Below are 22747 nucleotides of genomic sequence, written 5' to 3'. Positions count from 1 at the left end.
TTTTTTTTTTTTTTTTTTTTTTCCCTCGGGCATGTTGATTTCAGCCTTGAAACCTGCAGGGGGTTCAATCCTTTGAGTTGTGTAGAGCCCCTGTTTCCATTATGCTGGAGCTAACATCTATGGTATTTTTTTCGCGTCTTCCATTAAGTAAATTTGTTAAATGGAGTTCGAATTTAGATTTCATCTTTGTTAGGAATTTACTCTCCACAATGGTATGATATTGGAGTACTTAAACAAAGTATACGCTTTGTTCGAAAAAAATAAGCTCACAACTTCTTTGTTCGACATGGCTAAGTCAAGGGCATATAGCTCTGATACCATGATATCAACTTTCTACCATGGTGTGATATTGTCCACTTTGACCATAAGTTCTTAAGGCTTTTGTTTAGGCTCTCCAAAAGGCCTTGTACCAATTGAGATCTTATAAATTCATGATCATTCTCTAAATTAGCTAATATGGAACTCACTCCTAACAATCCTCAACATCTTTAGCGTAGCGTATGCATTAGCAAGGACCATGACATATTTGTTGCCATTTAACTTCATAGCACTGGTACTGAGGCTCCTTGATGATAACTGTAATTTTGGTGCCTATTATCGATGTGCGCATAAGCACTAACAAATGGCATTAAATATATCTTCCAATATTTTACTTCCACCAGTTTGCTGATTGAGATTTCTGTATGATCTTATTACATTTGGTATCACAGAGCTTCTATGATTTTCTGGGTTTGCAGCTCAAGGGGTCTTAAGCCATTATTTCTTGCTTTAATCCTTGGGCTGTCAAGTGTTGCTCAAGATTGCCGATGCTTTCTTGTGGGTTATGGTGTACATTAGGACAGGAAGATTCATCTCATAAGTTTATAACTTGAACATCGCTCGATCGATCGTTCTTATTTTGAAGCGTGTGTTCTTCAATGAACATTGCATTGTTAGGAATCACGACTCTCCACAATGGTATGATATTGTCCACTTTGAGCATAAGCTCTCATGGCTTTGCTTTGGGCTTCCCCAAAAGGCCTCATACCAATGAAGATAGTATTCCTCACTTATAAACCCATGATCTTCCACTAAATTAACCAATGTGGGACACTCCCAATCCCAATAATCCTCAACAATCCTCCCCTCGAACAAAGCACACTATAAGCCTCCCCTGAGGCTTATGGAGCTCTCGAATAGCCTCCCCTTAATTGAGGCTCGACTCCTTCTCTGGAGCCCTCGAACAAAGTACACCATTTGTTCGACACTTTAGTCACTTTTGACTACACCTTCGAGGCTCGCCATTCTTTGTTCGATATTTGAGGATTCTATTGGCATGGTTAGGTTTAGGGCATGGCTCTGATACCATGTTAGGAATCACGACTCTCCACAATGGTATGATATTGTCCACTTTGAGCATAAGCTCTCATGGCTTTGCTTTGGGCTTCCCCAAAAGGCCTCATACCAATGAAGATAGTATTCCTCACTTATAAACCCATGATCTTCCACTAAATTAACCAATGTGGGACACTCCCAATCCCAATAATCCTCAACATGCATCATATTGGATTTAGGGGATGAATATAGTTTTTGTGTTTGAAAAATAAATGAGGCTTCTTAAACAGCAGAAATCAATGAGATTTGTATATTTAGTTCCACACAGTTCCGTGTTTGTATTTGTTGAATTTAATATGTGCAGAGGAGGAGCCATGTGAGGTCTTATTATAAGGTGAAATAAATGTGGTACCTTTTAATTATTATTATTATTGTGTTATAATTAATTAAGAAATAAAATGTTATTTATGTGGCCAAAATTTTGCTTTGGTGGTTCCCCAGTTATCAACACAGCCTGGCTTCTATCATCCTTATTTAATGTGGGGTTGAAATTTGAAATTATTGTTTATCTGCTTAGTAGTAATTTAAGTAAATTTTAATGTCTGTGTACAATTTTATAACCCTTATCAAATATCTTCTAGCTTCGTTTTCTTGAGTCTTGCATGGCTAATTAAGGGGAAGATCATAGATATATAAGTGAACGACATTATCCCTATTGGTAGGGGGCTTTTTGGAGAAACAAAAAATAAAACAACGAAAACTGGTGAACAATATTATCCTATTAGAAAAAGTCGTTGTTCTTGTGATTTACTCAAATTGGATTATCTCTGCTTGTATTTGACCGGAAACACGTGCTAATGGCTCTGTTTTAGGGTCAAATTTGGCATTTGATTGTGTTTTGTGCTCTGATTTTCTTTCATCATCGATTTGAGTAGGTCCATTCTTGGTTTGATCCTATTTTGTGCCACGAATTGGTCAACTCATAAGTTCAATCAGGTTAGTCGATCTTGTTAAGTTAGATTAGTTGTCCGATTCAGTTGGATCAATTTCATTTGACCAATTTTTTTGTTCCATTTTCATAGTAAGCTTCCATACCATCATTGTCAAAGTGTTGATAGCTTGAAAGTTTAGGACAGTGCAAACTATTTATTTGTCTTTCAATTAAGTTAAAACACTTTTTGGTTTGAATGACGGCTGATTTTAAATCATTTGATATATATGTATGTGGTTGCTATGTGATTAGATATATATGTACATGTGGTTGCCAAGTGATTTTCGTGTTATGAGACATCTTACATAGTCTAAAAGATTGGTATTTCAAAATGAAATTGTGGCAATAACATATCAAGACATGCTTTAATTGTACCACTAATGACATAGGCTGGTTGTCCCACATTTTTGTTCTTGGACAAAGACTCGTTGACAAGGGTTTTAAGTTTTATGGATTACGTGCATGTTAATTGGTCAAGTTTTGGGTCCAGTAAACAAGCTGGCTAACTAGTATTTATAGATCTGGATAGAGGCATAGGTTGGTTATCCTATATGGGTAGAGTCATAAGTTAGTTTGGCTCATTTACGAACGATTTTAGATTTCTCGATTTACATTATTTTGTTGTCGGGTGGTGTGCATATCAAATTCCAACCAAAGGCATTTACCAAGTATTTTCAATACTCGACTTCCAAATTATTTCTCAAGTAAGTAGAAGGATGTGTAAGGATCGTAATGAAAAGAGACTCTCGACCCTCTATTATCGTAGTAGCGGTCACGATATGAATAGTTTAAAAGAGGCTATATAAGTCCGAAATGGGAGATGGGACCAAGATGAATGACTTGCATAATTGCTATCTCTATCCTCATTTGGCTTGTCTGTTTCTTATGTTTTTGGATTATACCATTCGGAGAAGCTGGAGACCTAATTCACAAGAAAGCTGCAAAAGTGATTCCTTAATTTCCACAAACATTCATGGTACATATGCTTTGAGTCTCACCCTTTTGTGAAAAGACTATGCAAGGCGTAACACTTTACATTATTAATATACATTTGATTTGTGCTGATAAATTTAGTTGTGAGTTGATGATAAACTTAGAATTAAATGTGAGAGTAGAGTTTATTAATAGGAGTAGCTTAGAACCGACATAGTTGGTGAAACTCTGAATCACATAGAACCATTTTTATTACACATTTACGAGTTCATAATTATGGATGCAACTAAAATCTGCAAACCCAGCTAAATTCTTGAGCCTCACACACACACACACACACACACACTCCAATCTGTTTTAGAAAATGGAAGAATTAGAGGGAGAAGAATTTACCAAATTAAGAATGCTATTCCAGTAATTCTTGTTATCTTCATAGTAATCACTTGCTGCACTCCCACTTCCATTTTCAGAGTCCTCACCACCACCTCCTTCAGATTGGCTTCTTTCAACTTTGTTGTTTAGAAGAAGATTAGTGAAGCCTTCTTCAGCAATGGCTTCTTTTGTTCTTAAGGATTCAGCTGTCCATGTTGCTTCAATGGATAATGTCATATCATGAGATGTAAACGACATTGAATTCTCAAAACCCTCCTTGTATTCTGGTAATTGGCTTGAGTTTCCAAATCCCTCTTCCTTCCACTCTCTCTCACAAGAGCTTGAACTCCCCACAAACTCGATCATAGCCGCTGAATTCTCGCCCTCCCCGCACCCGGTGGCCATAACCGGCAGTACGTTCTCTGAGAAAGTCAATGTCGAGGTAGGCGACTCGAGGTCACCCCCAATACCACGGGTCAGAATGCCACCGGTTCCTTCGGCCGATTTGGACCACCCTACCAATGACATTAAAAAAAAAAAGCTAAATTTACCATAACCTATCAACTTAAACGTTCAGGTTTAAAATAGTAAAACTTTAGTACACACCGTTGTTCCAAGCTTTCAATGCCTCGAGCGAACGGGAAGCCATGGCAGCGGGCGAGTCGGAATTGGGCAAAAGCTGAGCTGAAGTGGAAGTTGAAGAGGAAGAAGGTGGAAAACAAGGAGGGTTTGGAAGTTGTTGGAGAGAAGAATGTGAGTTGTTATTACGTAGCCTTGATTCTCTAACAAGCCTTGCTTCAGCTTCCAGCCTAGCACTTTCCCACTGTGCTATGTGGCTTAAATTAGCCGCACATTTTGGCTGGCCATCACCGGTGAGCAAAGCGTCATTTTTAGGCTTGTGGGTAACTGGGTCAATCCCCATTTTAGCCAATCTTTTCTTAAGATGTGTGTTCCAGTAATTTTTAATCTCATTATCAGTTCTCTTTGGCAAGTGAGTTGCTATGGCCGACCACCTAAACATCCACACAAACAAGAGGGTTTCAAAAACAAGAGTTTGATGACAACAGCCCAGATCCACCGCTAACAGATATTGTCCTCTTTGGACTTTCCCTCAAAGCTTTAAAACGAGTCTGTTAGAAAAAGGTTTCCACACCTTTCTTATGAATGGTGGTTTGTTCTACTCACCAACCAATGTGAGGTATTACAATTTCAGACACCATTTCGTGTTGGTGAAGAAATTTAGTAGGTGTGTGTTGTGTTTGCAAAATTTCAGGTTGTCAGAAAGTGGTAATATTATTAACAATGAAGCCAAAGTTGGCATCAATATCAGTGCACCTCATTCCAAAAGATTCAAGCTTTTTGGTTCAATATTGAATGTTTTGTCATTTTTCTTCAAAAAAAGAGACCAGAACAAGACAAGACAGTAGCCCAGAACACGAGAAAATTGAAGGAGCGAGGCAAAAAAAAAAACAAAGAAAAAAAGTTGTACCTGTTGCCCAAAAGAGCATGGAGTTGAATAATGGTCTGTTCTTCTTGCAAACTGAACTTGCCTCTCTTAATATCAGGTCTAAGATAATTAATCCATCGCAGTCTACAGCTCTTGCCACATCTTTGGAGCCCTAAAGCCAAATGTTTTCAACAAACAAAGGTTCATTTGCATACATTAAAAGGAAAAAAGAAAAGGGTTCAAAAAGAAATGTTATGAAGACGAGAAAGAGACCAGCTTTAGAAGGCAAGGCACGCCAGCTTCCATGGCCATGTTCTTCGATATAAGCCAACAGCTTTTGGTCTTCTTCAGGAGTCCATGGCCCTTTCTTCAACCCCACTTTGTCACAGCAAGGTGACCTTCCCATTGGAGAGGAAGAAGATGAAGAAGAAGAAGAAGAAGAAAGAGAGTGAGTGAGTGAGTGAGGGAGTGAGTGTGGTTTGTAAATGAAGAGATGGGCAGTGGCATAAATGGGGAGAGAATTAAATGCACCTAAGCCAACACACAAAATCTCACATATGACAAACCTTTTCTTTATATATATATTTTTTTTATTAATTTATTTTTCTCTATTTTCTATTCAACCTCAACAATTATTCATTAAATTATATTATTTTTCCACTAATTTTTTTTTTAATTCGTTTATAAAAGTTGACTTTTTTTTTTTCCATCAGACGACTCAGTTGGGAATTGAGGGAGAAGAAAAAATTATGAGTGACAAATTTTCATGATTTATAGGCATAATAATGAATAATCATTTAATAATTTTCAATAATAATTGAATCCTATTCAATTGCTTTTAGTAATTATTAAGATTGAATAGATGTGATGTCCTCATTTTTCTTAATCCTACCACTGAGGTCACTCACTAATAAATTATTTTTAGCTCTAAAAAATATTTCTAAATTATACAGTTCATATATATATATATATATATATATATATATATATATATATATTAGAATGAAGACTGTGTGAAAATAAGTTAAGAGGAAACAGATTTTTAATTGTGAAATTATGAAATAGTAATTTAAATTGGAGGCTTAAAGTTGCCCAATCATAGTTTTCGTCTCTATCATTTACAACCACAAACACCCTTTATTCCAACCCACCATTTTTTTTTCTTTTAAATTAAAATTGATCTTTTATTTTTATTATTATTATTTATCCCTCTTCCTCTCCTTTCTTTACTTATTCTAATTCTTTTTTTTTTTTTTTAGTGAGAATTAATCGAGCTTTTATGCTAATAAATATTGTTTACCAACCTACTTTTCAGTTAATGCTTATTATTATTAGAGGTCTTTAAAATAATAATAATAATAATAATAATAAACACTTATAAAAAAATTTAGTGGTTGGGAATAAAATAGTTTTTTTTTCTCTCTCTTAGGTGGGGAAATAGGCAACTATTACCGGCAGTAAATGCCGATTAAAGATAGAACTTTTGGTTGATGTGGGTCAGTAAATTAAAGGCAGCTTAGTCAAAATTCAATAATTCAAAACAATGTTAATACATATATAATTTCAATATTAGATCTTGAGAGCATAAAGTTTTAACTAGTTTCCATCTATTTCACATGATTGTATGTCAATTATTGTTAAATTTTCAGGAATTATTGCAAATTACAAATAACAAATCATATTTTTCTGCAAGATTTAGCTGATCATGTAACAGTGCAGTATCAAGAAATTTAAAAAAAAATCTAAAACCATATTGCCAAATTAAATTAAGCAAAAATTGATGATATGATTAAATATTAGAGCTAAAAAATGAACGCCCCAATTATTAGTCTACCCTGCAGGGTGGACAAAATCAAAATCCCTAAGTACCTGTCTTCCTGGGTGTACCAAAGCCAATGAGTAGCATTATAATCCAAGCAGTTTCTTTAGTAGATGGAAAGTCAATGCCGCTCCGAAAGCTGTTCATTCACAACTCTATAAGGCTAATCTGTTTATTGACAAAAATTATTAACACAATAATTTCAATGAACTAACCCACTATTATCTTTGGGGCTCCAAATGTGTTCAACTGCTAAGCAACCCTTCATCAACTCAGATCTGGAAAAGTGTAGGCAAAGATTTGAAGCCAACTTGAAGAAGATGCTATTATTAGTGATTGATTGAAATAACAGATACCGACCATTGTGACTAGATAATGCATCGATTGCAGTTACTCATTGTCATGAGACATACTTTCCAAGCTTCCATTAACAATTGGACATTCATGGAAGAATGCTTACCTTTCAAAACACTGCGTTTTCCATTACAATCTAAATTACATATAAATCATTAATGGTTGACATGTGAATTTAATAACATGCTTAAAACGCAGCAGACAAAGAATTGACTGTATAAAGCACTTGAAGCATTCCCAGAAAAACAATTTCAAGACTCCTAATAAAATATAATCCTTCAACCAGTATTTGCTCCACAATAATCACTTCAAAGCTAATAGCCTTTATTACATGTGCTAACGTCGCTTCAACTAACTCAGAACCAGGCAAGAGGTTAAGGCAACAAAAAAGTCAAAGAGTTACTCTGTTTCCATTGCAAGTGTTGAAATGAATAATCCTAAAAGACCCAAGGAGGGTATAGTGGTCATTTTGGGTCCAACTTTATAAACCCTTTCCCTGTCATAGCTTGTATGTGTCCTACTTGTTCCCAAATTGTAAATGCAAAAATAAATGAGTGAGTGATTGATGGAAGAAGTCTGGACCTCAAAACTTGACCTTGGTAATGAGTCCAGACCCAAAGTTTGGTTGCTAAATAAGTACATCTTCCATATAACATACGGATCCTTATTTCATCTAATAGTGGACTCAACTATGCTCTACTTTCAGAAGTTAGCTTGAATCATCCATTCTAAAAAGAAGCTCTAATTATTTAGGGGATTCTGGAAATACATCATCCAATCATCCCTATAATTCCACCTTTCCTCATCAGCAATCCAGATCCGGCAAGCACTTTAATGAGAAATTGAGACCGTGGCTGCTTCTTTGTATAACTTTCTCACAATAGTGTGTTAATGAGTACTTTCATAGTCTTCTGAATGCGGAAGCAATTTATTGATTATGGACTCCAAGCTTGTGAAGGTGAATCATAAACGATTTGGGGGCACCAGAAGAGGGTGGGGGTCCATAAGAGAAAAGAAAGGCCTTTTCTATAAGCTTAAATGCTTTGTTTATGAGGGTGTGAGAAGCAAAACTGTACAGATCCGGCATTCATGTTGTAGACGAGACCGTGGGGACAACTAATTTACTACGATTTCATCACTGCCAACTTTAGCTTTGAATAGGTCCAACATAAGAGTAAATAGCCCTAATAAATGTACACCATAACATTTGTAAAAAAAGATACAAGTCCACACATGCAATTTCTTTTCGAAATAAAAGAGATGGATCAAAGCCACAATAAAGAAACAAGAAAATGAAGGTGGAAGGATCCGTCACCTCAACCTCTGGTTCCCCTGATCCTGCATACTGAGTTGTCTAACAGCTTAGAATATTAGGATCTGGAGTCGTTGCCTTGAGCTCAGCTATTCCCCTCCTCTACAATTAACCAAACAAATCCTAACCAGCATTATATGTGTAAATCAACATTAAAGGCAGAGTAAAATACATGATCGTTGATGTACATCGCTGAACTTAGCAAAAAGTTAATCAAAGCAGATAATAAGAATTCATAGAAATGAGATAATTCAGTCATTAATAGTTACTTAAATTGAGATTTACAAGCGAGTAACAGATAGATGAATATTCTGGTGTTTAAATGCACATTTTGGGTATTGGATATTTTCTTTGCCTATCCTTTCATTTATTTCTGTCCTAGTTGCTGATATACTCTGCAACATTGTCATTGTCAAAACTTGAATGCTTTTGACAGGCTGTTTCGTGTCTTACATCCACACAAAACTTCTAAATTTAAACTACAGTAAATTCAAGGCATCAGCATAAATGTTTTGATATTCATTGCACAGGCAGATGAGCAATTGTGCTCTACAACCATTGGTTCGTGTGAATAGGATATGATTAGAACTAGAAAGAGGGTATCGATTCACCAAATCCCATCTGTTGTTCTTGGAGGCACCATAGAATCAGTAATCTACTAATAAATACATCGAAACAATTGCCAAAAACATCTTCCAAAGTTCAAGTTAAAGATCTTCCATCAATGAGATTACGAATGTCGAATACCAAAATATAAATTGCAAAACATTCCCAGAATTTCAGATCTTAATCCAAACTAATCACCGAAGAAAAACATTAATTAAAAAACAAATCAGTAAATTCGACTTCAATTCAAAGATCAGGGTTTCTCGACTACCTCTTTGATTTTGTCGCCCAGGTTGATCGCGATGAGTTCTACGGGCTGGTCTCGATGGCGCGCAAAGTTAGTTCAGAATCAGAATGAAGTTGCAATCTAACTACTTTGGGTTGGAGGAATTTAATTTGGCCCATTTATTATTTAAATGGGCCCTAGCCGAATAGCCCAATAATCATTATTAAAAAAAAACATAAAATATTTAGTTACGAAATTTCCTTTCCTAGTATCAACTGATTTCATTAAATTCAACTATAAATATAAATGAGTGGTGAAAAATTAAAATATTTAAATTAATTAAATTAAACTATTTTATAAGCATAAATTAATAATATAGAACTAGGTTTTATGGTAATTAATAATGTAGAACTATTACATACCTCTACACACACCCACAATATCAAGTTCATACCTCTACACACACCCACAATATCAAGTTCATCTTTACCAAAATTGCAAAAGAGTCCTTACAAATTTGTTGGTTTACATTTTGGCACGTATAAATGAAAAATAGCAAATGCTACCATTGAGCTAAAGCCAAATCATGAAGTTTCCTTCTCCCATCGCAAATATATGCAAAAAGAAAAATTAAGAAAGATTATTCGACATTTATAGTTTTTCCATCATTGCCCTTTAATTTTTTTTTTTTAATCTTTTTAAAAATTACCCTTTTAATTTTCGTACTTATTTCAATTGGGTAATTAATAGATATGAAGTAAGCTACCCATTTATAGTATTGCTAAGTTTTTCTGTTTTATTCTCTTACTCAATTGACGTGCGATCTCACTTTTGACCTCTCCTAAACGTTTTTAAAACGCATCTGCTAAAGATAGATTTATATACTCCTATAACAAAATGTTTCATTTTCTTCTCCAACCGATGTGGGATCTCAAAATCCACCCCCTTGGAAGCCAGCGTCCTCCGACAATTGTTTCTCTCTCCAACTCATGTATGATCTCTCACGTAACTTCTCCAAAACTATTAAATGATTGAAATTGATATGCAAATGCTAGTTTTGTGTGAAGACAAAAATGGAGAATAATCGTTAGGGTGAGGCAGCTGTTTTCAGAATGAGATAATTATTTGATTTTTTCTATTTTTTCTAATTTTCATAAAATAAAATTCTATTTCTAAATATTTAGATCTTTAAAAGGAAAAATTATAATCACAGACGTAAAGATTTGTGTATTAAAAACCAGCGTCATAAAATACAACATCCAAAAATATCCATCCCCATCCCTACAAAAAAAAAATATATATATATATATTAAATAAATAAATAAATTTTAGCCGACTTCTATTCAGATATTTTTTTTTCCAATCTAAAATATTATATTATATTATATTAAAAAATTTAGAATAATAAATAAATAATTATCAAATAGTACAATTTTCACTTTAAATAGAATTGATTATTTCCGGCTTTGCAATAAATAATAAAGAGATTATCTCAAATTGATTATAAATAATATAATATTTAATAAAATTATTTCGTAACACCCATTTATCCGTACAATACTCTTAAAATAATAATAATTAAAATGCATTGCTAAATAATGGTCTATTTATTATATTCAGTACAAATACTTTATTTTCGACGACGAATATTTTGAAACTACGTCACTTTTAAAATGTATATTAAAAAATAACAAAAATTAGTTTATTCCCTGGCCTCTCTCTCATTCATATTGAAAATTTCCAATTCTAAATTAATAATTTTAAAAAAAATATATACACCTTCATAAATATCAAGTTGTAACGATTATTATTATTTTATTTTAATAAAAAAAACAAGTTGTATATAGTTATTAAGAAAGCTTAGGAAGATGTAATTAATACCCTTCATTAAGGACACTTTAATACGCTTAATATACCTAATTATTCGTTAAGGACATTTAAATATATACGCGTAACAATAATTTGTATTGTATTTTTAAATATAAAGAAATTAGAGTGAAAATGTAGTCTTTCGTGCGTAAACTTTTACCGCTTTTTCATTTTGATTCTTAAGACTTTTAATACTTTTGATTCGATCCACCGAACTTTTTACCTTTTAGCTCATAATAAAACTTTAGTCTTCTATACAACTTTACGTCATTTTTACTAAACTTTATATTTAGTCAATTCGTAACAAAGTAATATTTTTCATTGCTAAAAAGATATTCTAGCATTATACATTGTCCAGATGTCATATCCTGAAGCTATCACAAAAGTAAAACACATTAGATTCGTGCATATTTTCAAAGTCGATGTTTTGAATAAGTTGATGAATGGAAAGAAGGGAATAAAGTTAAGAGATGTATATCATGAACGAATCTCTGTGTAATCAAATTCAATTCTATTAGTGGAGAACCGTGTCAAAATCACTTCGACAGTCAAAATTAAGAAAAGATTAGAATTTATGAATCATGATAGACATGTAGAACGTATTAAGATTTGTATATACAAATATATCTGGATCAAACTAAAACCCGAAACAGAGATGAACTAACAACAAAAACCTAAATGAACTATGATCCCCCAATGATTGGAATGGTTGGAATGATTGGGAGAGAAAAAGAATTGAGAATTGAAGATATTATCAATAGTTCCAAAGATTTTCAAGGTCAATTGGATCATCAGATGATGATGGGTCATGAGGATCTTCCTCCATCATTCCAATTCCATGGCTAAATACTTGATTATTATTATTATTATTATTGTAATGTAAACCACTTCCGCCGCCGGTTTGATTCTCCAGCAACGTTTTCACGATGGAATTTCCGGGAGGCCAACCGGAATCTGGCGGCGGGTTTGGGTAAGAAAACGGCAGCAGGGAGTTGGCGTTGTAAAGCATGTCGGCGTTGGTGTAGGGTTTTGTTTCGTCAAGTAATGGATTGTTGGAGAAGCAGGTCACGCGTGATGCACGTGCGTCATAGGTGTACGGCGTTTGTAAATGGGAATATTCCATCAGCGGTGGAAGAGCGGGCGAGTTGCCGTTGGCGTCGGAGATATGCTTGTGTGGTAGCAATTCGGAGATGTGCGTGCGCTTGTCCCCAGAGCTCTTGTAGAAGATTCGGCAAATCACCCATTCAGTCTGGGAATTCAAAAGAGGAAATAAGTGAATAGAGAGGGGTGAAAGTGCAATAAATTAAAAGAGAGGGACCAAAAAATAAACCTTTATGGGCTTGAGAAGACTAGGGGAAAGTGGGGATCTGCCTTCGAGACGGTACTCGTGCATAACCCAATTGGATTTCTCTCCTTTTGGGGCTCTTCCTCTGTAAAAAACCAATGTTTTCTTCATACCCACAATTCTTTTACCTCTAAAAATCTCCTTGTCTTTCCCAGTGGCCTTCCAGTACCCTGACTCCGTCGCCCTGTTCGTTCTCATCCCAGTTGGGTATTTCCTGTCCTTAATACAGAAAAAATACCACTCCTTTTCCCCCATTTTTGCCTTCCCTGTAACATTCAAAAAAGGGTAAAAATCAGGGGTTTAAGTGGAACAAATGAATGAATTTAATGAATGAAATTAGTTTACCAGGCAATTCCCAGGGCTCGGATTTGTTCAAATCGGCCTCGCCGATGGCGACGGCGCTGAAATTGGGGTCGATCACTTTGGGGGTGAGGTAGTGGGTGACTAGCTCCTCGTCCGTGGGGTGGAAGCGGAAGCCCGGCGGCAATTCGATGTGGTCTTCTTCTCCGGCGTGGTTGTGATTGGGATTCCTCATGGTAGAATGGTTTTGCATTTGGAACAGAGGAATGGGTTTTTGTTGAATAGAGAGGTAGAAGAGAAGCCATGGTCTAACACCCGAAGAAGCCTTAATATAGGCCCCTTCCTCAACCAAGAAACGTGTTGCCTAAGCTAAACTATGGTGGATTTTTTCAATGTTTTGTTGTTTTCCTTTAATTTTATATTGCCATCATCGCCATCGTCATCACATGCCTTCTTTCTTTGTTTCTACTATGCTCTTCATTTTGTCACACATATGCCACTCCTTTTTAAGTCCCAGCGTCCTCACTTGCACATTGCTTGGTATCCACCCCCTTTCGATATTCACTGTCCTCGCTAACACACCACTCAGCGTCTCACTCTAATACCATTTGTAACAGTCCAAGCTCATTGCTACCAAATATTGCCATTTTCGAACTTTTCCTTTCAAGATTCTACTCAAGGTTTTTTAAACAGGTGTGCTCAGGGAGAGGCTTCCACACTCCTATCAATAATGTTTCATTCTCCTCTCCGTGGAATCTTGTATTATTATTATATTCAACCGTATTTTCATAATAAAAAATATAAAAAAATCAAGTTGGAGTCGGATTTAAAATATTGTCAACTATTTCAAATTGAGATAAATTAAAGAGTATAGACGAGAAAAAATAGAATTTAATTTATGAAATTAAAAGAAACAACTAAACATATAAATTAAAATGATGTGTATAATTTCGTAAATTATAAAGTTTGTTCATAAAAAAAGTAAAAATAAATAAATAAATAATTGTTGTGATGAGATTGATGAATAGGTGAAGACGCAGAGTTAAGGCAATCAAAGTCATGGTGTTAGTTATTATTTAATTTATAAAAATAAAGTCATACGCGGTTTAAATTCATATTCAATGACTGTGTGTAGAAATTGACTTTTTTTTTCTTTTTTTAATATTATGGGCAATAAATAAAAAAAACCAATAAACAATGTTATTATATACGCATAAAAATTATTTTTCACCTAAAAATAATTATAATTTCGCATTTATTTAAATTTTGAAAGCCAAAGAAATTAAAAATCAATATTTATGATCTCATATATAATAACATTAGGGACTTTATTTCATGCATGTGACAACATTTGGCATCATGTTTGGTCACATGCAAAATGATACGACCAATGATTGAGTTTGATTTTATTTTTTGAAACTCGAGTCACGATTTATAAATTAGACTGCAATATCAATTTATTTTTTAAATAATAATAATATGAAAATAAATATCACCATCTTTTCTCGACTAATTTTACGTAACTTTTTTAATATTTAAAATTAATAAAATAAAATTTTAATTTGAGAATGATGATCAACCATTTTATTTGTATGCAATTGCAAATAACGTAGTCACATTTATAGCGTGTTCTTTTGGACTAGACAGCAAATCACTTATCACATTTTTAGTTTCGTTATTTTTTCTCCAGACGTGTAGGATTGTCTTAGTTTTGATAAAATGATATTAAACACAATTAGTTTAAAAAAAACGTGAAATTAAATTAAAATAAGCATCATATTATAAAATAAATTTTAGTTAAATGACAAATTATTTATATATGCATAAAGAAACTGTTTTTTGGTAGCGTGCTCAAATGAATAATCTTAAGCACGCCAAATTAAAATTAATTTCCCAACCGAAAGATCAGACGGTTAAAAATGAATAACCAGATTTTCGTTAGATCTGCCGCCATAAAGATATAGTAAAAAAAGAAATGCCGGCTCAGCATCCACTTGGCGGACTCTCATTGGTGATTTCGCAAAATAGTAGACCAAACAACGTTGACCAATTACGAAACACCTATGTTCAATTCAATGTGGGACCCTGCCTCTTTCTCCCCGACAAGATCCACCGGGAGGAGACACTGACGTGGCACAATGTGATTGGCAGAAAAGTATTAAAGTCCAAGACTTGAGTGGATTTGATCAAAAGTTAGGCTTTTTTTTCTTTTTTTAATTTCTTTTTTAGTTTGAAAATAAAAAATAAAAATAATAAAAAGCTAGGTTACGTAATTAGATTAGATTAATTATTGGAATTATATATAAAAGGTTAGCTATGGAATTAGGTGAATCAAAACGGCGTTGAAGATAAACACAAAGCTCAGTATTTATTATTAAAATATTAAGAATATTAAATTAAAAAGGTATTAACCCTCGTGTCAAATTTTAGACAGCCAGCTTGTGTTCACATTTGCCTCAACGTCCAAAATTAAAATACTTAAAAAAGAAAAAAAAATCCAATTCAATTCAATTACGTAAATTAATTTGTTCAAACAAATAATATATGATTTTAAGTATTAACAAACATTAGTTTTTAAGTAGGTTACTATGAGTTTATTAATTATTAACATAATTCTTAAATTATAATTATTTATTTTTACTATATTCTAACTTTCAAAAATTAAATAAATTTCCACAATGGTATAATATTGTCTAAAATGTCTCAGAAGATAGTATTCCTTGATTATAAACTCATGATCATTCTCTAACCTTAAAAGAAAAATATTAGCTTAAGGGTAAGGGTAGAGTTAGATTCTATATTTTGGTGGCCAATAAATAAGGTTGTATAAATATAATAAAGTTATTGGTAGGTGTACCAAGAACATCCCATCCCAACTAAACTTGAAGAATTGTAACACTCTCAATTTACTAAACAAAAAAGGAAAAAAAATTATGTTGTTTATAAATTATTAAATAAAATAAGAGTATTATGATTAAAATATTTCATAAGTTTATGGGGGCATGTCTCCCAATAGATCACCAAATCTTCTCATGATTTTGATTAGAATATTAGATAATATAAACCCAATAAAATAACAAAATACATTATGTTATCAATATAGATTGTGTTGGACTTTTTGAAACCACAATAACTATAAGGTGGCAAATATTAATTATTAAAAGGATTAAAAGTTGAATCGCCAAAATTCAAAGAATTACATATATTAACCTAATATATTCCATAATGAGACAAAGAAAATAAAATTAATAAGCTGGTAAGACTTTATATTATACGATAGGACAAACAAAAAGTATTGGGAGTGTGTCATTTAAATAATGTAATTCTCTAAAGTCAATGACAATATAGTTGGTGTAGGATAATGTTTTTAAAAAACCTATGATTTTGGCCCATGTGTATCGCCTAGTCACTGCCACTTTGGCATTTATTTTATTTTATTTTATTTTATTTTATTTTATTCAAACAAGTATAATCAGTTATTATGGGAATGGTGTATTCAAATATTTATTATTAATTTGCAACATAAACCCTTGACTTTGGTAATAATTACAACTGGGCCTCGTATTCATAAATATGACGTCACATGGCATACAGTTATTCAACCACATCATTGAGAATAAATGGCATTAAAATATGAGGCAGTTTGTTACTATCTATTACTTACTTTATTAACAATTGGGTAAAGATATTATTAATTATTCATTTAATGGAATACATGGATCATGTTCAAGGTTTCATTTCGATGTTACCCAGAAACCAATTATTATTTTAAGGTTAAATAATGTTTTTTTTTAATTCCTTTCATACAACCATACAAGATTGGACTTTGTATTTAAATGTCACGTATTTTGTTACATATTTGTCTTAAATCTTTTACATAAATATTTAATTTTTTTTTTTTTTTTTGTATCTAATTAATTTGTTTGTGTGAAATGTTGGTTAATTATCCAATGATTATATTTGAAATCAATTTGTTACATAATTTTTAAATAATATATAATTAATATATTATTTGAAACTTAGAGACAAAAACATGTCTCAATCCAATAAATTATTTAGATTTTTTATCAAATCTTTTCTTGATTTGGCAACTTTTAAAATCTTTTATGAAACTATTTCATGATCAATGATTCGATCTAAATTTCATCAGATCGTTGTTCGGATTATTAGTCGAGACAATTTTAATATATATATTAAAGAATCAATAATTCTAATAATAATAATAATAAATTAAAATTGATTAACGTTCTTTATTTGACTTTATCAAAGTTTAAATATTTTTCAAAACATTTTTATAAATTATCCCTTTTTTTCTTTCCAAAAGGATCACAAGCACACGCAATGAGAATCCTTCCTAAATTTAAATATATATATATAAAAAAAGCCACAAATACATGCATAAGTACGTATATATACATACGTGTGTGTGTATATATATATAGTTTTTTGTTGGCCTCCTTAAAATTAATATAATTTCAAAATTATATACTTAAAAATTAAAATGTGAAATTTGCATCATAATTTTTGGCTTATATTTAAAAAAAATAAATAAAAATTATAATTATTTATGACGGTTGAGGTGATCTATACATACAAATAATCGATTAATTTATACTTGATTTTAGAGATCATTATATAAATATGTACGTAAACAGTGTTTATAAAAATAAATGGATACTTATCAATAAGATGAATCAAATTAATACGTATAGTATTTTATGCCGTTGACATTGCAATATGGTGGTTTTTTTTTTTTTTTTTTCAATTTGGATGGAGTCACTTCACAACCAAAGGAAACTTAATTTGTGAAGTTAATGTATTTGTTTATAATTAATTTAAATCGTTTTATGGGGACGTAAAGGAAAAATGTGATAATAAAATATCGTTTGGAATTTGGATAGTGGGTGGGCTTTTTCTTATTGGCCCAAAACTATATGAGTTATGGCTTTGTCTCTATTTAATAAGAACATTATTAAATGTTTTTAAAAAATAGAAAATATTTTTATTATAAAAAGTGAAAGTTTATTGAGAGGTAAAATTGTTTCAAGTTTATAGTAACAATTGCAATATTTTTACAAAATTATGTTTCAAATTTTAATGTAACTTTTAATTTCATCAAATTCAACATTTCCACCTCAATTTTCTTTAAAATTTGTGAATTTTGAAAAAATTATTAAGGATTATAGTAAATATTGTATGTTTTGACTTGTTACGTATTGTTGTCAATCTCATAGTAAAAATGTGTCTATTAAAGAGAGATTTTCATACTCTTATAACGAATGTTTTGTACCCCTCTCTAATTAACGTAAAATCTCACAATCTACCTCCTTGGACCTAGCGTCGTCCTCACTGGCACACCGCTCGGTATATGACTTTAATACCATTTGCAGTCCAAGTCCACCACCAGTAGATGTTGTCTATTTTGGCTCGTTAGGTAATACCATCAGCCTCACAATTTTAAAATTGGTCTTGTATGGGGAGGGTATGCCCCTACTCCAACCAGTGTCTTGCACCGGTAACTTAGCTCTGATACAATTTTTTTTTCTCTCTCTTAATCCCTAAATAGTAAGAAAAAAAATCTAAATTATTGAAAAATACAAAAAGGGACATAAATATGAATAATGAAGTGCGAGAACTGCATGAAACCCAAATTCTAAATCCAACTATTTTTTGCCCCTCGTCTCAACACACACTCTTTTGATGATCCGAAAGAGAACAAATGATAATGTTAGCTCCAATCGCTTTCAACGCTCTAGCTTATGGCAGAAATGCACCAATTTTCGTGCTTTGAAGCAAGTTCATGCTTTTTTGGTCGTCAATGGCTTTAATTCAAGCCCCTCTGCCCTCAGAGAACTTATTTTTCTAAGTTCTATAGCTGTTTCTGGAACAATGCACTATGCCCATCAAGTGTTTGCTCAAATTACTGAACCGGATATCTTCATATGGAACACCATGATCAGGGGTTCGGCTCAGAGTCTGGCGCCTGCAAGCGCTGTTTCTCTTTACGCCCAGATGGAAAATCGTGGGGTTAAGCCTGATAAATTTACCTTCTCCTTTGTTCTCAAGGCATGTACTAAACTTTCATGGGTTAAGTTAGGATTTGGGATTCATGGGAAGGTTGTGAAGTTTGGGTTTCAATCCAATACCTTTGTAAGGAATACTCTTATTTATTTTCATGCTAATTGTGGCGATTTGAGCACTGCAAGAGCACTTTTTGATGCCTCTGCTAAAACGGATGTTGTGCCTTGGTCAGCTTTGACAGCAGGGTATGCAAGAAGAGGGGAATTGGATGTTGCACGACAACTGTTTGATGAAATGCCAATAAGAGACTTGGTCTCGTGGAATGTGATGATAACGGCATATGCGAAGCTGGGGGCGATGGAGAAGGCTAGGAAACTGTTTGATGAAGCTCCGAACAAAGATGTCGTCACATGGAATGCAATGATTGCGGGATACGTTCTATCGGGATTGAACAGGGAAGCTCTGGAGATGTTTGATGCAATGAGAGATGTGGGACAAAGGCCAGATGATGTGACAATGTTGAGTATCTTATCTGCTACTGCTGATTTGGGAGACTTGGAAGTTGGAAAGAAGATATACCGTTCCATTTTCGATATGTATTGTGGAGATATAAGTGTGCTTCTTGGTAATGCACTTATAGACATGTATGCCAAGTGTGGAAGCATTGAGAACGCTGTGGACGTGTTCCGAGCGATGAGAGATAAAGATACCTCCTCATGGAATTCAATAATAGGAGGATTGGCTTTTCATGGACATGCCAACGAATCCATAAATCTGTTTCAAGAAATGCTGAGGTTGAAAATCAGGCCAAATGAGATCACTTTTGTTGGTGTGTTGGTTGCTTGTAGTCATGCTGGGAAAGTACAAGAAGGGCGTATGTATTTTAATCTCATGAGAGACTCGTATAAAATCGAGCCGAATATCAAGCATTACGGATGTATGGTTGACATCTTGGGGCGAGCCGGGTTATTGATTGAAGCATTTGATTTTATAGACACAATGGAGATTGAACCTAATGCCATCATTTGGAGAACACTGCTAGGGGCTTGTAGAGTACATGGAGATGTCGATTTGGGAAGGCGTGCCAACGAGCAATTACTCAAAATGAGGAAGGATGAGAGTGGGGATTATGTACTCCTATCTAACATATATGCATCAAAAGGTGAGTGGGATGGTGTCGAGAAAGTACGAAAGTTGATGGATGATGGTGGGGTGAAGAAGGAGGCAGGTCGTAGTATGATCGATGCAGATAATAGCTTTCTAATGCATTTTTTGTTCGACTCAAAGCCAAAGTTTGTCAAAGAAAGTAGTTAGCTGTGCGTTGCTATGCTCCCATCTTTCGTGTATTTTCTCTCGGTCAGGAACAACCGAAGGCACAATGTGCATTCTGTTCCAATAACCACACGCTCTCGTGGCTTTACTTTTGGTTTTCCCAAAAGGCTTCGTACCAATGGAGATATATTCCTTAATTAGCCGACGTGGGACTCCTCGCTCAACAATTCTCGTCATAGATTATACCGTTCTTTACATGATTTTCATATAGATAGGAGTATTCTTACCATGTTTTCCTGTTGAAGTCTACCTGCATTGTTGGGCTAGCTGAGAGATATAATAATATTCATACGGTTTTCATTGATTACATCAACTTGGTAGAAATCACAATACATAACACACACTGACAGATTGGACCTCCAGTCATTTTGTAGCACACTCAAATTCATATATGCATTAGTCTTTGCAGATAAAAGGATCATGATGCAGTTCTCACAAACTACTGTCGACGACGAGACAGTGCAACACCGGACAGGAAGATCATAACTAAAAACAGAATAATTGCTGCAAAAGATCCGATCAAAGAGCCTGAGATTCGCTCACAGAAAGAGTTAAACTGTTGGCAGACGGCTAGCCAATTTGTCTTGGCATTTCCTTTGTGTGCTAAGTATACAATGGCCGCCGCTGCAGATGCCCCAGATGTCAAAAGAGCCATCATTCCCTGTTCACAATTGTACAAATTACAAGTAAGCGAGCATGGTCCACTTTTCTTTCTTTGTTTTAATTACTGCCTAAGTTTTCTTGTATATTTCATACTAGATTGGTGGTTTTCTTTAGCTGATTGAAGTTCATACAGATAAAAGGAAGTACCCCATCTAAGAAGACCAGCAGAACCCTTGTGCCATGCGCTCTGTTCCTCAGGATGTGGAATATAGAAAAAGGCAGAGAAAGAACCAAGTAGCCACTTACAATGGCGTTGGCTACAACAAAGAAGCTGCTCAAACACCCAAAAGAGGTTAGTAAATCATTGAGTCAGTCTTTGAAATATAAAGTAGTTATTTATGACATACGTAAACATAGGGATATCATTATACTCAGCTCTGAACTGAATAAACTGTGTGACAAATGGAAGAGTCTGGTTGGTGGTTCCCATAGCTATTGCACTTCCTAATGTTCCAACAATGGCAGCCAACCTTAGGATGAAGTCGAGTATTGACAAACCTCGGTTCACCCCTGGTTTGGTTTTGGAGCTCTTTAGCTCACTTGACTCGCTCATAGTTGCCTTCATCTTTCTTTGGAAGCTTTGAGAGGGGGTTTGTTTAGGACGCTCAATGTGCATGGCTGAGTAGTGTGCGCCAAGGAGCTATTAATATGCAATACAAAGGCTATGCAATGTTGTTTTGGTGAAGTTTAGTGGCGAAAGAGCCCACAGGAGAGCATAACAACTCCACTCCACAAAGAGGGGGAACTTAGGGATAATCTACTTTAAATTGAAAAGGAAGAAGAAGATATAACATGGGACCTTTTTCAAATGTATTTTTGGAAGGACTTCCATTCAATGTTCATCCTCTTCTTCTTCATCATCATCATTCATAACTCAACAGATGTCCTTTGGAGAAGATGAGGGCAGTTGGGAAGTTGGTTTGCAAAAACAAAAACATAAAAAAATGATCAAATTAGGAAAGAAATCGAGGGAAGTTGAGTTGGGTTCAGTATTGTGATTGCCTCTAGACTCTATCAGAAACCATTCCACTTTGTCCACTTCCTCATTTTTATATGCAAACTTTTATATTTGTTGTGTGGGAATTGTGTGCTTCACACACTTTCTTTTCTAAGTTCTCTTTTAAGTTCTAAACCATTGGATGTAAATTTTGGTCTTCCCTTTACTTGGAAAGAGTCATTTAAAATCAATTAGGTACATAAGGACATCTTTGAGACCGATTATAAAATGTTTTTTTTAAAAAAAAACTACTTATATGCTTTTAATTATTCAAAATCTCATTTAAATGGTAAAATCAAATACTAAATTGATTTTAAATAATTAAATGCATATTTTGGAGTAAATTGACCTTGGCAAAAATAATTTTGATCATTTCAAAATTACTCCGAATCATGTTCCAAATAAATTGGAATACAACTCATTTTAGATTAAATATATCAAACAATCCCTAATTAGTTTATGATCTTTTAAAATTTTTAATTTTGCCCTTGGTATACAAAAAGTTCTTGATTAGATTTTATTATTATTTTAAATATGCTAACAAAAACTTATCTATACAATTGTCGTTTAATTAACATATTTAGGGATAGTCATGATAGTGGTTTTGTTGGAGAGCTAAAGTTTTGAAAATATGCACTCTCAAATAGCAATTTTATAGCATTAAAAATTATCCTAAATATGTTTTGATTTCATGTCTTCCATTTTGATTGAATCTATTTTTCTTAATCGAAGGGAATACCAAGTAAATACATGAGAGCTTAGAATTTGATTCTGAACCAAGATCTAAAGGAGAAATTTCAATTTGATGACCAGCCTTTACTCCATTGTAATCTGCCAACTGGAATT

At 33.7% G+C, this 22747-nt stretch overlaps 4 protein-coding genes and 1 long non-coding RNA gene across 5 annotated transcripts in view; 2 read left to right on the top strand and 3 right to left on the bottom strand.

The window, feature by feature from the left end:
• Positions 1-924, top strand: part of LOC111463316 — a 1970-nt gene extending 1046 nt beyond the window's left edge. Inside the window, exon 3 of the long non-coding RNA XR_002713872.1 lies at positions 738-924. This is a non-coding gene — a long non-coding RNA (uncharacterized LOC111463316). The remainder of the gene's footprint in view (positions 1-737) is intronic.
• A 2480-nt stretch (positions 925-3404) lies between these two features.
• On the bottom strand, positions 3405-5636 carry LOC111429684 (transcription factor MYB106-like). Its single transcript, XM_023065627.1, has 4 exons — positions 5331-5636; positions 5100-5229; positions 4217-4623; positions 3405-4125 (listed from the first exon to the last, which is right to left on the bottom strand). The coding sequence occupies exons 1-4, from the start codon at positions 5461-5463 to the stop codon at positions 3596-3598; spliced, it is 1200 nt and encodes a 399-aa protein (XP_022921395.1). The 5' UTR covers positions 5464-5636; the 3' UTR covers positions 3405-3595.
• Positions 5637-11791: 6155 nt separating this feature from the next.
• On the bottom strand, positions 11792-13197 carry LOC111462133 (NAC domain-containing protein 92-like). Its single transcript, XM_023105834.1, has 3 exons — positions 12934-13197; positions 12574-12854; positions 11792-12492 (listed from the first exon to the last, which is right to left on the bottom strand). Exons 1-3 carry the CDS (start codon positions 13139-13141, stop codon positions 11998-12000), a joined length of 984 nt encoding a protein of 327 aa, XP_022961602.1. The 5' UTR covers positions 13142-13197; the 3' UTR covers positions 11792-11997.
• A 5344-nt stretch (positions 13198-18541) lies between these two features.
• Positions 18542-20548, top strand: LOC111456437 (pentatricopeptide repeat-containing protein At5g15300). Its single transcript, XM_023098296.1, has one exon. The coding sequence runs from the start codon at positions 18589-18591 to the stop codon at positions 20221-20223; it is 1635 nt and encodes a 544-aa protein (XP_022954064.1). The 5' UTR covers positions 18542-18588; the 3' UTR covers positions 20224-20548.
• Positions 20549-20591: 43 nt separating this feature from the next.
• On the bottom strand, positions 20592-21953 carry LOC111456446 (casparian strip membrane protein 1). Its single transcript, XM_023098307.1, has 3 exons — positions 21252-21953; positions 21052-21175; positions 20592-20902 (listed from the first exon to the last, which is right to left on the bottom strand). The coding sequence occupies exons 1-3, from the start codon at positions 21518-21520 to the stop codon at positions 20681-20683; spliced, it is 615 nt and encodes a 204-aa protein (XP_022954075.1). The 5' UTR covers positions 21521-21953; the 3' UTR covers positions 20592-20680.
• Between the last annotated feature and the right edge of the window lie 794 nt (positions 21954-22747).

This window comes from Cucurbita moschata, unplaced genomic scaffold (genome assembly GCF_002738365.1).
Source record: "Cucurbita moschata cultivar Rifu unplaced genomic scaffold, Cmos_1.0 Cmo_Scf00002, whole genome shotgun sequence".
Classification (NCBI taxonomy): Eukaryota; Viridiplantae; Streptophyta; class Magnoliopsida; order Cucurbitales; family Cucurbitaceae; genus Cucurbita; species Cucurbita moschata.
This window is presented reverse-complemented; position numbering and strand designations above follow the sequence as displayed.